Genomic DNA, 16,348 nt, shown 5'->3' on the forward strand with positions numbered 1-16,348 from the left:
ATTAATTTCTTTCCTCTTGTTGCCCAGGGCAAACTACACACATCATTGGATGCAGGGGCCTTTGCCTGACATCTCGGGACTGGAACATCCTCCACACTTTGGCACTGGCCTGTGTAAACAAATGTCCATGGACTACTTCAAAAGGGCAGAGGAGAAGGTAAAAAAGAGACTGTACTCACGAATGGCAGCGTGACATTAATCTCCTGCAGCACCTCTTCAGCCTGTCTCTCTTTACAAATGCCAGGGCAGCAGCAATAAGAAGTGGGAGGACCAGGAAAAAAAACACCAGCAGCCCATCTCTCAGCGAGGTGTCTTTGATGGGGACAAAACAATGGAGAAGAAAAAAAGAAAGTATTACTTGTGCCATTGTAGCAGTGCCTATTTGGTAGGATTGGTTCTACAACTATTTTCCATTCTTCATAAAACAAAAACCTGAAGAATCTAGTATGACTGCAAGATATACGCCCAAACATTATTTTCTGATTATCTTTTCACAGGGATTGTCTGGTCACAGATGAAAGACCTGTACATGCAACAATACCCTGGGCTATAACAGCATATTGAATTACTGAATCAATACCTAATTCTTCTTTCACTACATTACTGTGAAGATACTTATGAGCTCAAGTGAAAGAGAAGAAAACAGAGCTTCTGCCCTTTGGTCTGATCCTAAATCTTCTCCTACCATTGCTTGTTCTAGGTAAAGAACTCAGGCTCTTAATCTTTACATTTTTATATACAGCAAATTTCTCCACTGCAGTCTGTACAGAAAAAGCCTCTCTCTTTTTTTGCCTGATGATTTGAGGCATTTCTCCAAGCTCCAGCACGATTCTCCAGTCTGTTATTACATCCACATAGTGTCTAGCTTCCCCAACCTCACACCATCTTATGAAAAACAGTCTTCAGCATCATTCTTGGAGTTCATAGGAAGGACTGCATCAAGCCCATATTTATGTACTCCACATGGGCATTGCCCAAGTCTTCTCCAAATTATAGCTTGGATTTGTTCCATATTCAGACCCAGTGAGAAACTTAAGTTTACAGTCTCTATCCATTTGCTTTCTCACATGCATGAATCCTGCTCCTCTGCCCCCAGGCAACACCTTCCCATTTTCCAGAGTCAAATACAGACACAGACAGCTTCCAAGTACAGATACATCACTCTGCCATATCAATCACTGACCAGTACCTCTCCTGGGGAAAAAAAACTACATAAAAAAACACTCACAAAATTCCCTCTCCAGCCCATCTTTTCCCTCCACAAAAAAAAAAAGTGAACCAAAGTCTGCCATCAGCAGTGTCACAAAGCCTCTGTACCTCCCTGTTTCTTTAGCATGTACCTCTCCTATACTGGAAGCTGTTTGGGGCAGGGACTACACTTGTATTTACTGCTGCAAGGCGTGCTGTCTGCACTCAAACATTACACATTAGGAGAAGAGTGACTTGTCAACGTGTGCTGCCCTTGCCCCCCTTGGCCAGATGTTAGCCCTGCCTGTGCTGCAGCTGCAGGGGCAGCTGCCCATCCCTGCCACCACTGCTGAGGGGCAGATTCACAGCCACGGATTTGAACCCACACCCTCAGCCAAATTTCATGTTTTGTTTGGACCTAAGAATGGAAGGGCTTCAGTTCCCAGCTTGGATAAAGAGAAACACAAGAGGATGAGGGTGGCAGAAGTCTCAACCAGCCCGATTTCTTTACAGGTCCCCAGCATCCCCAAAGAGAGAAGTGCAACACCTTGAGCCCTTAACTACACCTTGAAACCTTAACTAGAATAGTCTGCAAATGAAACCTGGTGAAGCAGCAACCACCAGCCCCTTCAGCCCCCCGAGGTCAGATGCTTCAGAGCCACTGGGGACCCAGCCCTCCAGCAGCAGGACGGGCCCCCAGCCCCAGGGCTGCCTCATGACTACTTGCCATTGTAGGGCGGGCCGCTGTCCACGCTGCCCCCGTAGCCTTTCGTGTCGCAGTGCGGAGGGGCCCATCCTGCTTCACAGTGACAGTTCCTGTTGTTGTTGCACACCTGCATTCAGGCAACACAGCCATCAGTCACATCTGTTGGTGACTGGTTTCCACGCATTCAAAGGTGGCACGTGCAGGAGGCAGGACCCTCTGTTCTGTCCCTTCCACAGCACTCAGCCTGGAGACCTTCACCCGGCACCTCCCACGGCAACTCTCAATACCCTTGGCCAGGCGCCCCAAGATTTCACATGACTGAGCAAGCACAGTGTTGCTCAGGATGAGCTTCCAAACATTCACTACCCCAGCTTCTTTTTACTTTTGTGGAGACGCAGAGTTTCAAATTACATTAGTAATACTGGAATTTGGAATAATTCTTGCCTGGCAAAAAAAATTAATATCTTAAGGGCTTATGTCAAAGATTTTTTTGATAGTTTTAGGTTCTCTTGCCCAGAGACATTTTATAGAGTTTTGTAGTCAAACTAAACAGAAAAACTAAGCTACTATCCACCATTTTAAAATTTACTCAATTTACATAGTCACAGTCCAATTTTTCCTGACTGTTAAAGGCATTTTCTCACACTACCAAAGGCAGCTTTTCATAGCAAAAACCCATCCTCAAGAACCCCACCAAAGTTTTTTTAATCACTGCATCTAGCATCATAATTACTTTATTCTATGTTAGTTATAGCCTTAAACAGAGAAGGGCAAAAGGCTTCCTAGTTGCAGAGAAGACTGGTATATAGACACTGTTGATGAAGCATAATTATACTGTACCTAGCTCAAACTGAGACTTTTGATTTAAAAAGTCCAGTTACATACTTGCACTGTCACCGGCTCTAAAAGTCTTGTGTTCTCATAACAAAGATGTCAGAGGACCTCACATCAATACTCCAGTTACACCAAAAGGTAGAGGTGTGGTGTTGATTTGGCTCCTGCTCTGCTCACCCCGTGCCCGTGGCACTGCCTCTCCACGTCGCAGTCGTAGTTCAGCACCGAGGCGCTCACGCACTGGAAGTGTCTGCAGATCTGGGGGTTGGGAGATGCACACAAAAGGAGCACGATGGCATTTCACTGACCCTGCCCTTCCTCCTCCTCCTCCCGCCCGCTCCACAGCGCGCAGCTCCAGGGCCACCCTGTGCTCTCTGGCCAGAGCTCCACGTGATAAACCCTGGCTCTGAGAAACCCCGCTGTCCTACAAAAGGCTTCTCAGCACGGGGTCTGAACTGTCACTGGAGTCTTCTGTCACCAGCCTGAATGTACAGGCATAGCAATTAAGCTGTGTGCAGTAAGGATGTGGAATGCATGTTCCTCTGCTGGGGCCAAGCTCCCAGGCCTTTTAGCTGAGTTGGATTTTAATTGACAGTTGCTTTGAAGGCGGCTGCATGCGGCTCGTTCTCCCGACTCACTGACAGAGCAAAGAATCCAGCTCTCCACACACAATTTCTTTTGCTTCATCTGTAAATGAAAGGCTGGCTACAATTCTTACACACATGCACCGTGGTACTCGGCAGTGTGGGGAACCAGCAGACTCGCTTGGTTCTGCACTAACTACAGGCATCAAAAAGTTAATGGCCATAAGTACTCATGAAACAATAGAGCTGAAAATTTTACACATATGAAAACCCTGAGTTATTACTCTATGAAATCACTGTTTAATTGTTAATTACCTTTCCAGTATCACACTTGGTGCCTTCATTCACCATTCCTGGGTCCGGGACATCAGAGCCTAGCTGGAAATCTACACCCCAGCACGTGGTGTCGTCTTTAATGGGAGTCAGGATAATGGCAGGCTTAATTCCAAACACAGGCATCGTTTTCACATTTTCACACTGCAGCTTCCCACACTTGGCATTCCTACAACATCAACACATCAGTACTGTAGTGACACTTGAATTTTTCCTGAGAAAAAGCCTACCACACATTTGATATGACCTTTTCTTTCTACAGGAAGATACTACTTGAAAGTAAAATTGAGGCAACTCACCAAACAAAATTGTGCTGGGGCTTATTTCAATAAATAAAATGCAGGAGCATGGATTTACCCTTTCTGTGAGCTGCTGGGCTCTTTACAGTAAAAAAAAAAAAACAGGACCATTTGCTACTTGTTTTTCTCTATGTGACCACTTTGGGGTACAAACACTCTAGATGGGAGATGTGGAACACACTCTTCTTACAGTGTATGAACATGTGACACAGCTCACTGCACACATGGCAAACTGAGCCCTAAAGCTTCAAACCCAGCTCTGGAGGAATTGCCTGAATGTTCAAACTCATTTCAGCTATTATGTGCAAGAGTTAAAGCCAGACAACCTACAGCAAGAGTCAACAAAACTTAAAGCCCCACACACAGGCAGGTTCAAGGGCTGACAACAGCTTCAGAGGCTGGGATTAAACATCTTTTCTGAGCTGTCTCACTGTGGCTCCAGAACGGTGCACACGCCAACACAGTCAGGTTATCCCATAACCTGTCCCTCTCCCCTGTGCACCTGCTAAAACATCCCAAACTAATGCTACTGGACCCACATAAGGATCCTCAGTGATGTGTTTAGGAAATTCTTGATGCTTCACTCACCAGCTGGAACATTTCTTGTAGTCATGCCCATGGAAACCACAGTTGCCAAATCTGTCACCCTTGGAATTCACTTCAATAAAACAAGTGCTGGGGGCTGCTTTGGCTTCTGCAAACAACAGCCCAGACAGAAGAACCGAGTTAAACAGGGACAGAAACATCTCATATCATCACATCTCCTCACCCAGAGCAACAATCCTGCTACACGTACTTTCCATGCAGCACAGAGAGCTTAAGAACTTGATCAAAACAATAAAGAGGTGAAAATGTCAGCATTGCAAGATTCCAAGTTTAAAAAGAGTGAAAGAAAAATAGCCATTTAACAGTGAGTCAATTACACCATTTGATACTTCCTTGTAACTTTTTACAGTCCTATATATGAGAAGCCCCACTGAAATAGGAATGATCTGTGCAAGAAAATTCCTACTTGAAAGCCCAGCACAGCATTAAATGTAACAAAGAAAGAATGTGTGAAGGCTAAGCCATGAGTACCACGACTTCAAATCCTCTGCCAAAGCCAGCTGGTCTTTGTTACAGGAAAACAAGTAAATATATTTCACATAAACTTAGCGTTTTCTCTTAGCTACATCTCCTAGGATCCTTGTAACACTGTGCTCTTCCTTACTGGAGCCAAAGATATCCTGGCACTGCGCATCGTAGTACTGGCAGACGCCGTTGTAGCAATAGGCTTGCTCGTTGTGGCAGGGGTGGCCGTTCTGAACGGTGAAGTCTGGCTGGCAGAACTGGGACGTGCCGTTGCAGTACTCGGGAAGGTCACACTCATTGCTGCTCGCCCGACACTCTGTTCCTCCAGGAAGGAGCTAAAAGAGAAACCAGAGGAGGAAACCGCATCAGAAAATAGAAACCTCGCAGAGAGACGAACTCTGCGCCTGATCCACAGCGTGCCCCAACCACAAGGGCACCGATCTGGAGCCCTGGGTGGGTGCTGTGCCCACGCAGGATGCTTCCTGCTCACAGAGGTGCTGGCTGGGCCAACTCTCTCCTCTCCTCAGGCGCTGAGGAGCTCTCCCAGAGGCTGCGTTGGAGTCTCTTACCCGGCAGTTCTTGCAGCAGTCGCCGTACGCGCACTCGGCCCCGGCTCGGAGTCTGCAGGTGCCCGGCTGGCAGCAGGGGTCACTTTCACACTCCTGACAACACAAGTGCCCTGAGCGTCAGGAAGTCACACCCACGGCCACACACGGTCCCTCCCTGGCCAGGGGCACGCGAGGCCACCCTGGCAGCTTCTGAAAAACACACGAGCTACAAACCTTTGGTGAGCCACAGTCACACTCCTCCCCGGCATCTACCAGCTTGTTCCCACAGTACGGGATGCTGTAGGTTTCATCAGGCCTGGGAACGTTGAGCAGGCAGCTTCCACCTTTGTTGAGAGTCAGCTTCTCAAAGTCCTCTGCACTGCAGCTGCTGAAGTTCCTCGATCCCCTGCAACAGAGAACACCAGCTCGTCTTTACACTACGCCAACCCACAAGCATTCCCTCAGCTCACAGAGCGAGGTTTCACCACGAGCTGCAAGTGTGATGCAACTCTTTGCAAGAGTACTTGGAAGATGAAAGCAGCCTGCAAGAACTAAGTGCATGGGTGGGGAGATTTTCCCCTTGGAAAACGTGTTCCCTTTCGCTGGTTACTCACGAGGCTCCAGAGTTCATAATGCAGCTGCTGGCTCCGCAGTGACAGACGCGCTCATCGTCGTGGTTCATCCCCAGGTTGTGCCCCAGTTCATGAGCCATGATCGAAGCAAACATCTGGATACTGATCCTCCCAAACTGCACAAGAGCAAAACAGAAGAAAATCAGTGGATGGCTTATATTGAGAAAGTTGGTGTTTACTTGTATGCCAAAAAGACACTTCTGCCATTGTAGCTCTGCATTAATAAGATTCTCAGACCAACTGTGTCTGCTTTCCAACCAAGCACATGACACTTGCTTAGCAATACTATTTGGGACACTACCTAACAACCTCTACTTTCCAGTGCAGCTGCAACATTAAACCAGAGTTCTCCACACCACAACAAATCTGCTTAAATATGCAAACTTCAGTTCCAGTACTTCTGTCACTAGTCCAAGAAAACAAGATTGCTGGGACTGCCAGTTACCCAAGATCAGCAATCTGGTTCATTAACGCTCTGTGCACTCACACAATGAGGGCTGTCAACCAGCACTGCTCTAGGAGTTCACGACTGGGCAGGTCAAGCAGCCACCAGAGGACGTATTTGAGAACATCCACAGCTCTCACCTATTTTTAAGGCAGGGGTGCTTAAAATGTGAGCGAAGAAATCCTGTCCTTTTTTCATGGGTGCTTCACATTGAGAAGAGGGGAGGCTGAACAGAGGATACAGAAGACTATAGAAAAGCTGTGATCCAGATACCATGGAAGGGCCAGAAGTGACTAGACACCACATAAAAACCTCCACTAAGCCACTTCAGCTTTGTTATTAATGATTCTGCATTTCCAGGAAGATTTCAGGAGTGCAAACCTCTTATCCTGATCACATTCACAGTATCACTGAAGATATCTCACCACGTTAATGCCTCCTGCATGGCTCTTGGAGCACACGGTTCCAACATAGGCCATCCCAGCTGTGCCACCAAACCCCTTCTTCCTGCAGTCAGGGGGAGAAAGGAAATGCCATCATCTGATGGTACCAACACAGGGCACTGCCAACAGCACAGCCCACCCGCACAGCCACAACACCCCACTGCTGCCCAGGCCACAAACACTCTTCCAGCACCCCAATGCTACCAAAGGAGCACTGCAAGGACCTCTGGGTACAGACATGCCAGTTCAGCTTCATCTTTCTGTTCATGGTTCTTTCATTCTTTTAGACTAAGACCAGAATTTGTAGAGAAGGTCAGCCTATTCTGCATCTTTCCTCTAACTTTGAAGAACTAAATGATCCACCCTTAAAATAAAGTTTTATTTGGCTGTTAGCTGCCTTTGTACTATCACCAAACTCCACAGATTTCTTTCCTTGTCAACTTTCTCCTCATTACTGTCTTATTTTGTTTCTGTGCAGTTCTTAAAGCTTAAGTGCAACAGCACAATGCAGAAAGGAGTACCTGAACAGAAGCTTTACACAGTACAAAATACAACATTGCAGGACATGTGGGACAAAAAACAATTATTATTTATTGATATACCTGTCAGAGAGGACACTGAGTTCAAGGACCACAGAAACCTTCTTAAAAACGCTTAAGTTGACTTGGAATGTTTTCCCAAGTACATAAACCACAGCAGATAGCACTGAGGTCTCTGCTGAAATACGGCGGCTGCATTTGACACCAGGGCACAGCTGAGCAGACAGGAATAGAATAAGCTTCTTAAAGAGTCAAAGGGAGGGAACCACAACTCACAGAACAAACTGGGCACTGTCGTGTCTCCGGCGCAAAACAAGATTCTTCTCTCGCCACTGTACAAAGTTTGCCAGCACATCACCAGCACCTCCATCTGTGCTAATTATGTTCTCATGCTTCCAAATCTCCAGGCCAACCAGCACAATGCGGATGTTCAACATGATGTACATCTGGGGAGGAAATAAAGGGAGAATATTTCTGAAGACCTTCAGATAAGAATAAGTGGTTGAGTGTTACGCATCTTACTGCAAGAACCTACTTTTGCTGTTTGGGTTTGTTGTTGGCAGTTTCTTTTTTAAAGGTCAGTACACAATTCAAATCACCAGAATGCATTTTCCCTGTGGTTCAGGCTTTTATTAGCTACATGATCAATAAGAAAATCCAAACCAGAAAAATCTCAGTCCTGACAAATAGCATTGTCTGAAAGAGTCGAGTGGAGAGACGTGTTTTTTCCTCTAACCTTGGCAAATACTTAACAGTACAACAGTTGCTACAATCTGTCCTGTCTCTCACTGCACATAGCACAGGTTTGAAAAGTTTCCTAAATTCATTCTCAAGTATGATGATTGCAGATTAATTTAGAGGTGGAAAAGCTTTCATAGCAGCACGCTCACTGAAGCCCACTGTCAATACATCTGCCATTGCTCTGCAGCCCTGCCCCTCTGGCACTCCTTCAGCACAATGCTCAGGGGCAACCCCAAGGTCTCTCAGTCAGCAACACGGTGGCCAAGGAACAGATTTAGCTGCTGGCTTGATAAAAACCTTTATTTCAGCCTCACCCAAGTGGTAACAGCACAGACTGAGGTGAAGTTTGCACCAGGGATCAGAGCTGCAGGGTGCTGCACACAGTATCATTCCCACTTACAGGTGTAGCATCAACTTACACTGTCAAGGAAGTTTGCCAGCTGCACCATGTGCTCTCTTACTTCTGTTTCACTCTTCCCAAAGTCTTCAAACTGCAAGAAAAAGAAACTTAGTCATGAAGAGATAAAGACAAGAGTTAGAAAAAGGAACAAAACATTTTAAGATTAATAATATGAAAAACATTTTCTCCTGGCTCCAAACCTCCTGTCGAGGAGATGCTAACCAAGAGAGCAGCACCTTCACTGCTGCTCAGTATTCCAGAGCAAACAGCCAAGGCAGGTTTGCCATGTGTTTTCCTTGCATTATTAGACTCCTTGCTGACAGAAACTCCTCATGTCTGATGGTGTACTCTTTTCCTGAAGAGTACTTCATAGAACATGTTTATTCAGATTTAGGTTAGCATATTTGCCCAACCTTGGCAAGGCAAACACACAATCCCTACCTTTTCTTTGTCCACAACAATGAACAGCTCCACGTATCTCGTTTGGTGTAAGACTGCTCGCTTTCTCTGTGGAAAAAGTTTTACACAATTTCAATCTTATTAATTCAAGTGTAAACAAAAAATAAACCCATGATACTGTTCTGTTTCACTTGATACAAGACACACCCAGAGCACACTGTGCCAAGACAAAGACAAGCCAAAACCCTGAGGTGTAATCCAATGCAAGGACAACTTCTCTGTAAGCGTTTTACACTAAAATATAGCTGCACAAAGATTTCCTGTGTCTCAAAGGCTCAGGACAGTTTTACCTCTCACACAGGTCTCTTTGGAAAGCCAGCATACACTTCCATAAAGAAACATAAAGGTACTAACAAGCAAACACCAGCAACCTCCAAGTGAAACAATGTTTTTCATGCTCCTACTCTTACTGCAAGCTTGTTCCTGTATAGCCAGCCCTCAAACAGCCCAGGGAACCTTCACATCCAGATGTTATTTTGATGGTTAGGACAACAGAATAAACACAATACTCTCCTAGCTTCTGATGCAATAATTTGTTGATGAGCCTCTCCAGTGTTAAAAGCCCCCAAAAGCTCTGCCCATGACTTGGCATAACTTGCCACTTGACTCTTGCTGCTGTGTGCAGAAGGAAATTGCAACTGCTTTGTGGAAGCAACTGAGTTTTTCAGCAGTGTAGAAAGCCCTCTGAATCCGAAACCTTCAGGTATGTGTTAAACCCCAGGAAATCTGATAAGCTGCTTCCATATTCTTAGCTGAACACTCACAAAACACATCATAGGGGACTGTGGAGAAAACAGTGGAGTACTTACTCGCAGCAACTGAGTCATACTGGGATGGTGATTTTCCTCTGTATGTTCCCTTTCATGGTCTTCAGTGGTTACTCCACACATCGTGGGCTCTTTCTTCACATTATCCAATCGATATAAAATGTGTTTAGAGCCAGAAGAGGAATCCATGGGCTCAATTCCATAGGTGATGTTCCCTATTGTCACCAAACCCCTAAAATACAGTAGTGTGTGACAAATTTTTGCACTGAGTACAGAAGATATTTACCCAGATTTTTACAGTAAAACAAAGGAACAATTATTCTTCTACAACTAAAAGCATGTCTCTCTCTCAGTCCTTGCAAGGCAGAATGCTTCGTTTGAAGGCTGACAGCAGCCTTTCACTGGGCAGGGGCTTCACAAACACAGCTAATTAAACGTTTCTCTAAGAGCCTGCAGCACCCAAGAAATGAAGTCACATCCCTTAGACAGAAATGCTTTAGTTCAATTACCATGGCCACTTCAGTGTCTTACATGGCTCTGCAAACACTCAACATGCTCAAAGATACTGATATTTGCCCAAAGCAGAAAAAAATTCCAATCAAATTTCAAGTACATAAGCTTTAGGGCCAGTTTTGTAAAGTTTGCAGACTAGAGGCCATTTTTTCACTATGTACAGTTTTTTTGTAGTGGCCATCGATGCAATTTATAAAATAAGCTAAAGCTTGTGTCAAAAACTGATTTATTGACTCTGATAAGAAACCAACTTATTTAATAGCATTTCAAATACCTATCACCTATGTGAATAGAAGATACCACAAAAAGACTGCACAAAGGCACACACCACTGCAGCTTGGCCCCAACAATAAATCCCTGCCCAGATGAGCAGTAGTTAAAAACAGAGCAAGAATTCTGTTTCAGGTTCAGCAAGCCACAACACTCACGTGCCAAGGGGGACACAAAAGACAAGCTGTGCTACCTGAGCCCCGAGCAAGTGCTGACAGCAACCACGGAATCCAGGCTCCCCTCCACGTGCCCCTGGTAATGGCAGTGATCCTACAGGGAAGACAAGGGCAGGTCACAGACGTGTTGGGTGTGTGTCTGTGTGCCCAGTGGGACCCCGACCCACTGCTGTGCCTGCCACTCCAGCAGCACTTACCATTTAACAACCACAGAATCGTTTGGGTTGAAAGAAACACTTAAGATTACCAAGTACAACCACCTCCCCTCAGCCTCCTTTTCTCCAGGCTGAACAACCCCAGGTCTCCCAGCCTCTCCTCACAAGACTTGTTCTCCAGACCTCTCACCAGCTTCACTGTCCTTCTCTAGACATAATGTGCTTTAAGCTACAATTTACTGCTTCTTTTATCTACAGTCTATAACTTCAAACATGGCTCTAGCACTACCACAATAAAACAGCATTTCCTTTTACATCTCAAAATTTCCTTGCCTGCCTTACTGCCACAAGGACTTCTATATATGAAGTCAATCAAGATGTCAGGAGCACAGGACCCCAGCTGGATCCCCACCCCCATACCCTGTGAAGCAGATGTGGATCACAGCCCGACGGGGTCAGCAGTTCATCACACACTTCAGTTTAACATCCTGCTTTCCCACTGAGTCAGCCCACCTGCAGCTGGGTTCAGAGCTGGCACTGCCAACACGTCACCACTTCAGGCGAGCGGGGCTCAGAACCATCATCTAGCAACTGGATTGCTTAACTTGACCGTAAGCCATCCTGCTCTGACTTCTGTCCTCCACCCTGCCTCAAGTATTTCAAGATCAGCCCCTCCCTACCAATCTGGGCCAAATCACCACTCAGTCTTCTAGAAGACGGCCGTGCAGTGTTTGACTGCAGGTGACCCCTCTCAGCAAGGGGGTGCCAACCCCTGCTGTCCCCCAAGGCGCCGCCGCTGTTCGGCTGCACAGCACATTCCTCATCAGCCCTGATGAGACAGAATTCTTCCCTTCTGTCCTCTGTCTATACACATTTTGGAAACTAGACAAGGGGTAGTATGGGACAAAGACACTATCTGCTCTGGCAAGTGCATTTTTGAATGTTATTATAGGGTCAGGCAGATTATGTCTCCTGTTGCTTCAGCACTGAAGGCAGAAAGCACCGAAGGCACTTGCTGATGCTCCAGGGACTCTGTGACTTCCACGACCTCAGGCAGAAAAAGCACTTTTCCTCTTAGTCAATCACTTTTAACTAGGAAATAAATACTTGGTTGACTCAGGTGCTCTATTTTCAAAAACAAGACCCTGTGAATCATGTATGACTAACGCTTCTTTTTCAAAGGAATAATTTTGATACATTAAAGGAGTGAAGCCATTAGGAACACTCTAATGCTTTTTGTATTACACAAGCTCCTTTTTATTCTTATTCTACTGAAGCAATTAAATCCTCAAAGGCAACCTACCAGGCAGCCTGTTTGTACAGAAACAGAGCTGCAGCTGCTTCTTCAGTGGAGTAACTCCAATGCTACACAGAAAACATCCTCTCAGAGGTCCTCCAGACTTATCTTGTCCATCCCTTACAGCAGTTCAGAAATTTCTGGACTAATGGATAGTTGTCAACCCTCAAAAATTCTTACAAGTCACTAACAGCCTTGCACAGTGCTCTATGACAAGGACAGCACTGCTCAGGGAACGAGATACCCAACAGCTGAGACACCACATCCTTTCTAGGGAAGAGCAGCTTTTAATTCAACAGCAATCACCTCCACATAAGAAAATAAAGTCTATGACAAGCTCCAGGTTAGAGCCTCACCCAAAATCAAGGCTTCTCTCCAGAAAGACTGCAGTCTGTGTGTGGGGTTAAAAGGTGGCCCAGAGAAAAACACAACTATCATTTCATAGCACATGACTCCCTCATCCTGTCGATGCTCACGGGGTCAAGTCACCTTCAGTAATGTTATAAAAAGAAAGAAATCCTACCTGGACATCAGGATATTCAGATTGCAACTTCCCCTCCTTGGTATAGGTATAAACTGTGAAATCTTTGGGCAGCAGTTCTCTGTATGGAAAGGGGAGAAGGAACAAGAGGAATTTAGTGAAAATTACTGTTACACTATAGCAGGGCAGCAAGAGGATCCTAATACAGTGTCACAAATGCATAAATGGAAATTAAATAACAAAACATTCAAAAGGAAAAAAAAACCAAGACTAACAAAGCAATTGTGCATTTCCCCAGCAAAATCCAAGGTATCAGACCAGCAGAACCATTAATGAAATCAAACTAACCACCTCACCATGGATAAGTAAAACATCATCCCCATTACATTGTGTCAAAAGCTTATTTTTATGCAGAATACCAATAAAAAAAACCCAGCACTCATCCTGCTGTATGTGACTTCCCATTTTTTGGAAGGAAGTGCACTGGGAAAGTCTCCCACGACTTGGGCTGCTGACCATACTGTACATCCCCTGATGCAGCAGAGCCAATTCCCATCTTTCAGAGGGTCAGGGGCTTGGCAAGTGGCAGCTGGAGATCCTCAGGGGCTTCTACATTTAAATAGCTCTGTCTCTTGTCTACTGTGAGGTCAGTTTTAAGAAGCAATAGCTTGATAAATGATAACTTGCTGCTGCTGCAAGTAGCCCTTTAAAGATTAAACTGAAGGCAGACAACATCTATATTTTAAGTTATGGGTGTTAAGGCCTTGGATATGAAGCCAGTTTCCTCATTTATTAGTGTTCTGGTGCTACTGAGACAAGAAAAAAAAAGCCCTGAAACAATAAACAAAACCCAGACAAAAGTGAAAACATTTACTTTGAAATATAGTTCAGTTTGTTTATTTTTAGATGTGAATGGAAGGAGTTATTTCAGCGATTCCCCAGATCCCCTCTGAGCAAACTACTGCTTCCTCCACTGAACAGGATTACCAGGGTTGCAAGAGGTCAACAAAATCTTTGGCTGATAGCCAACACCATGTGACTCCATCCATCCACATCCTTCTCTGAAGATTTTGCAGAGCCAGCAAGTAACCACACTTCTCACAAAGAACCTCAAGAACCAGAACTCTCACACTACCTCCCAGCTTCTTATTTAGACACAATAGACAGAATTTAATAATCTAAAAGAAATTCATCACTTACTTGTTCTTTTCTAGATGAATTGTATATTCTTTTCCCTCTATCTCAATAGCATATGACACCTGGTCCTGAATATAAAAAAGTTACACTTTACATTAGTGAATAAAACATTATTTGAAATCAACAGAAGTTGGGCAGTAAACTGCCTCTGCAGCTCTGTCACTGCTACGACTACAGCACTCCAAGCTCTGCTGCCACCTGCCCTGCCTGGGGCCCAGCCTGTGCTGCTGCATTCCTCACACACAGCTGTACTCACTGCACAGGCAGCCGACAGCAACCAAATTTACACCATCTCCTGGCCTGATGCAGAACTCTAGCTGAGCTGCAGCTCCCACCCCACCTCCTGTGGCTACCCCAGTGCTGGTTGGGGGAGTGGGTGCTCCTTGTGCCCCCAGCTGACTTCACCGAGCCCACGAGACTCGGCAACAAGATGCTGACCATGAGGATTTGCTCTGGTTCCCCACCATCCAGCAGATGAATGGCTGCTATGTCCACATGTGGAAGCCTCCAGAGGTTGAGCTAATAAACTTCCCTTCTTCAGCCTTGCTGGCTGCTCCAGACCAGGAATAACCGTGTGTGGGTGAGCCTGAAACCTACTTTATAACTGTCCCTGCCTCTGGACCCTGGCACCCCTTCCCAAGTGACTGGGGAAGAGCCACACGAAGGAAGCTGTTTCAGAATAGCTTTGTGGTTTTCTTATTCCTTGTTTCTAAGACTTCCTTAGAGAAACTTAGTTACAGCTGGAAAAGGACAATACAGTTTTGTTGCTGAGCACTGCCAGTGAGCCAGCACCTCTGCAGCCCTGCATCAGCCAAGTGCCACACGAGCAACCAGGGTGCCTAAAATCCAGGTGGGTAAGTTGAGTTGGCTGAGCACGGCACTGAACATCCCAGCAGGGCCACTAGCCAACGGCTGTGATAAACTGCAAGGCTTTTCTGTTCTCATTAAATTCTGCCAGTGTTTGAAAGATCTGTGACTAAACCCAGTTGGTCTAGTCCAAACACTCTGAAGCGTGTGGTCGTTAGTGACGTGGCTACAGCAGAATAATACAGCCTGGAAAGTACCACCAGAGGGTGTTTAATCCGACCCCCTGCTCAAAGCAGGGCCAGCTACAGAGTTGGCCCAGGCTGCCCGGGGCCTCCTCCAGTCAGTTTTTGAGCATCTCCCATGACAATGATTCCATCACCTCTCTAACACTAACCCCAGTGCTCAACCACCCTCATCATTCAACTCTTACACCCAGATCAAAATCCACTGCAGCAACTTGTAACCTCTGGAGCATGTAGGTATTTTCCAGCCCTCAGCTGAAGGCCACACCAGATACAAGACCTTTGTAAGGATGGAGGCTTGTTTGCTGAGAGATGAGCCTCATAGTGCTTTGTGAGAATTCCAGGTCAGTTTTGGGTGGACTTATTAAGAAGCAGATACTAAACTGAAGGCTTTTTTAACATTGCCCAGTACCTGTATTGAGGAAACATTGGAAGCCTGTCGCCGTTCTCTTCCTAACCTCTGTGGGATTACAACTTCATAGGAAGACAACAGAGAAACCTGCTGGAAACCTAGAAAGCAGAACAGAAACACTGGCTAAAGACACAAAGCTATCAGAAGGATAAAGAATAAGGAAGAAAATGCTACTTCAGGAAGAGCTCTTTCAGTAGGAAGGAGGCAGCCTGTGATTCCAGTTTAGGCCTCCAGCTTATCACTGGGCTGCTCAGGGCAGGTCTGCAGCACTGCATGGGGCAGATCCCTCTGCCACTGGGCTGGCATGTTTCTTATCACATACTTAAAAGCTCTACTTTTAAGGGACAACACGGTGCCATGTTGCCAAGGCACCACATGCATTTAGAGAGCTGTAACACAAACAGAAAAAGTCAGAGGCCCTGATGCACCCAGGAGAGCACAGAGCAAACCTCAGAGCAAAGCACACTTAGATTGCCTTGGAAAAGGCCAGAGAAAGCAACAGCACGCAGCAGAGAAGACACCAAACTTTCCAGGAGGTTTCAGACAGATGCTTGTAAGACAGTAACTGGAAGGAGACGCTGTCAACCTCAGGCCCCCCACCCGTCACCAGCAGGATGAAGGCACTGCACCAAGCAGGTCAGCACAGGACTCTGAAGGACACGCTGCAGACCGAGTCACACGCAGGTGTCCTGTGCTGCAAAGCTGGGGACCCTCCCCAGCACGGCCACGCAGCCCCCCCAGAGCAGCTCCCGGGGGCTCCAGCAGATCCTGCACTCCCCAGCAGCAGAGCCCAGCCGAGCTCAGCCCCA

At 46.1% G+C, this 16,348-nt stretch overlaps 1 protein-coding gene across 1 annotated transcript in view; it reads right to left on the reverse strand.

Annotated features, from left to right (window-relative positions):
- The window catches only part of ADAM9 (ADAM metallopeptidase domain 9), a gene marked incomplete at its 5' end in the record, with an annotated part of 17,686 nt that extends 2,049 nt beyond the window's left edge, over window positions 1–15,637 (reverse strand). Inside the window, 19 exons of the mRNA XM_008946951.1 lie at window positions 180–312; window positions 1,341–1,342; window positions 1,912–2,021; window positions 2,906–2,986; window positions 3,628–3,814; window positions 4,533–4,638; window positions 5,155–5,350; window positions 5,585–5,677; window positions 5,798–5,969; window positions 6,178–6,311; window positions 7,066–7,147; window positions 7,899–8,068; window positions 8,783–8,854; window positions 9,205–9,270; window positions 10,032–10,221; window positions 10,966–11,042; window positions 12,924–13,002; window positions 14,082–14,146; window positions 15,540–15,637. Coding sequence (XP_008945199.1) covers window positions 180–312; window positions 1,341–1,342; window positions 1,912–2,021; window positions 2,906–2,986; window positions 3,628–3,814; window positions 4,533–4,638; window positions 5,155–5,350; window positions 5,585–5,677; window positions 5,798–5,969; window positions 6,178–6,311; window positions 7,066–7,147; window positions 7,899–8,068; window positions 8,783–8,854; window positions 9,205–9,270; window positions 10,032–10,221; window positions 10,966–11,042; window positions 12,924–13,002; window positions 14,082–14,146; window positions 15,540–15,637 — 2,113 coding nt within the window. The remainder of the gene's footprint in view (window positions 1–179; window positions 313–1,340; window positions 1,343–1,911; window positions 2,022–2,905; window positions 2,987–3,627; window positions 3,815–4,532; window positions 4,639–5,154; window positions 5,351–5,584; window positions 5,678–5,797; window positions 5,970–6,177; window positions 6,312–7,065; window positions 7,148–7,898; window positions 8,069–8,782; window positions 8,855–9,204; window positions 9,271–10,031; window positions 10,222–10,965; window positions 11,043–12,923; window positions 13,003–14,081; window positions 14,147–15,539) is intronic.
- Window positions 15,638–16,348: the final 711 nt, after the last annotated feature.

Source organism: Merops nubicus, unplaced genomic scaffold (genome assembly GCF_000691845.1).
Source record: "Merops nubicus isolate BGI_N331 unplaced genomic scaffold, ASM69184v1 scaffold22759, whole genome shotgun sequence".
In the NCBI taxonomy this organism is placed as follows: Eukaryota; Metazoa; Chordata; class Aves; order Coraciiformes; family Meropidae; genus Merops; species Merops nubicus.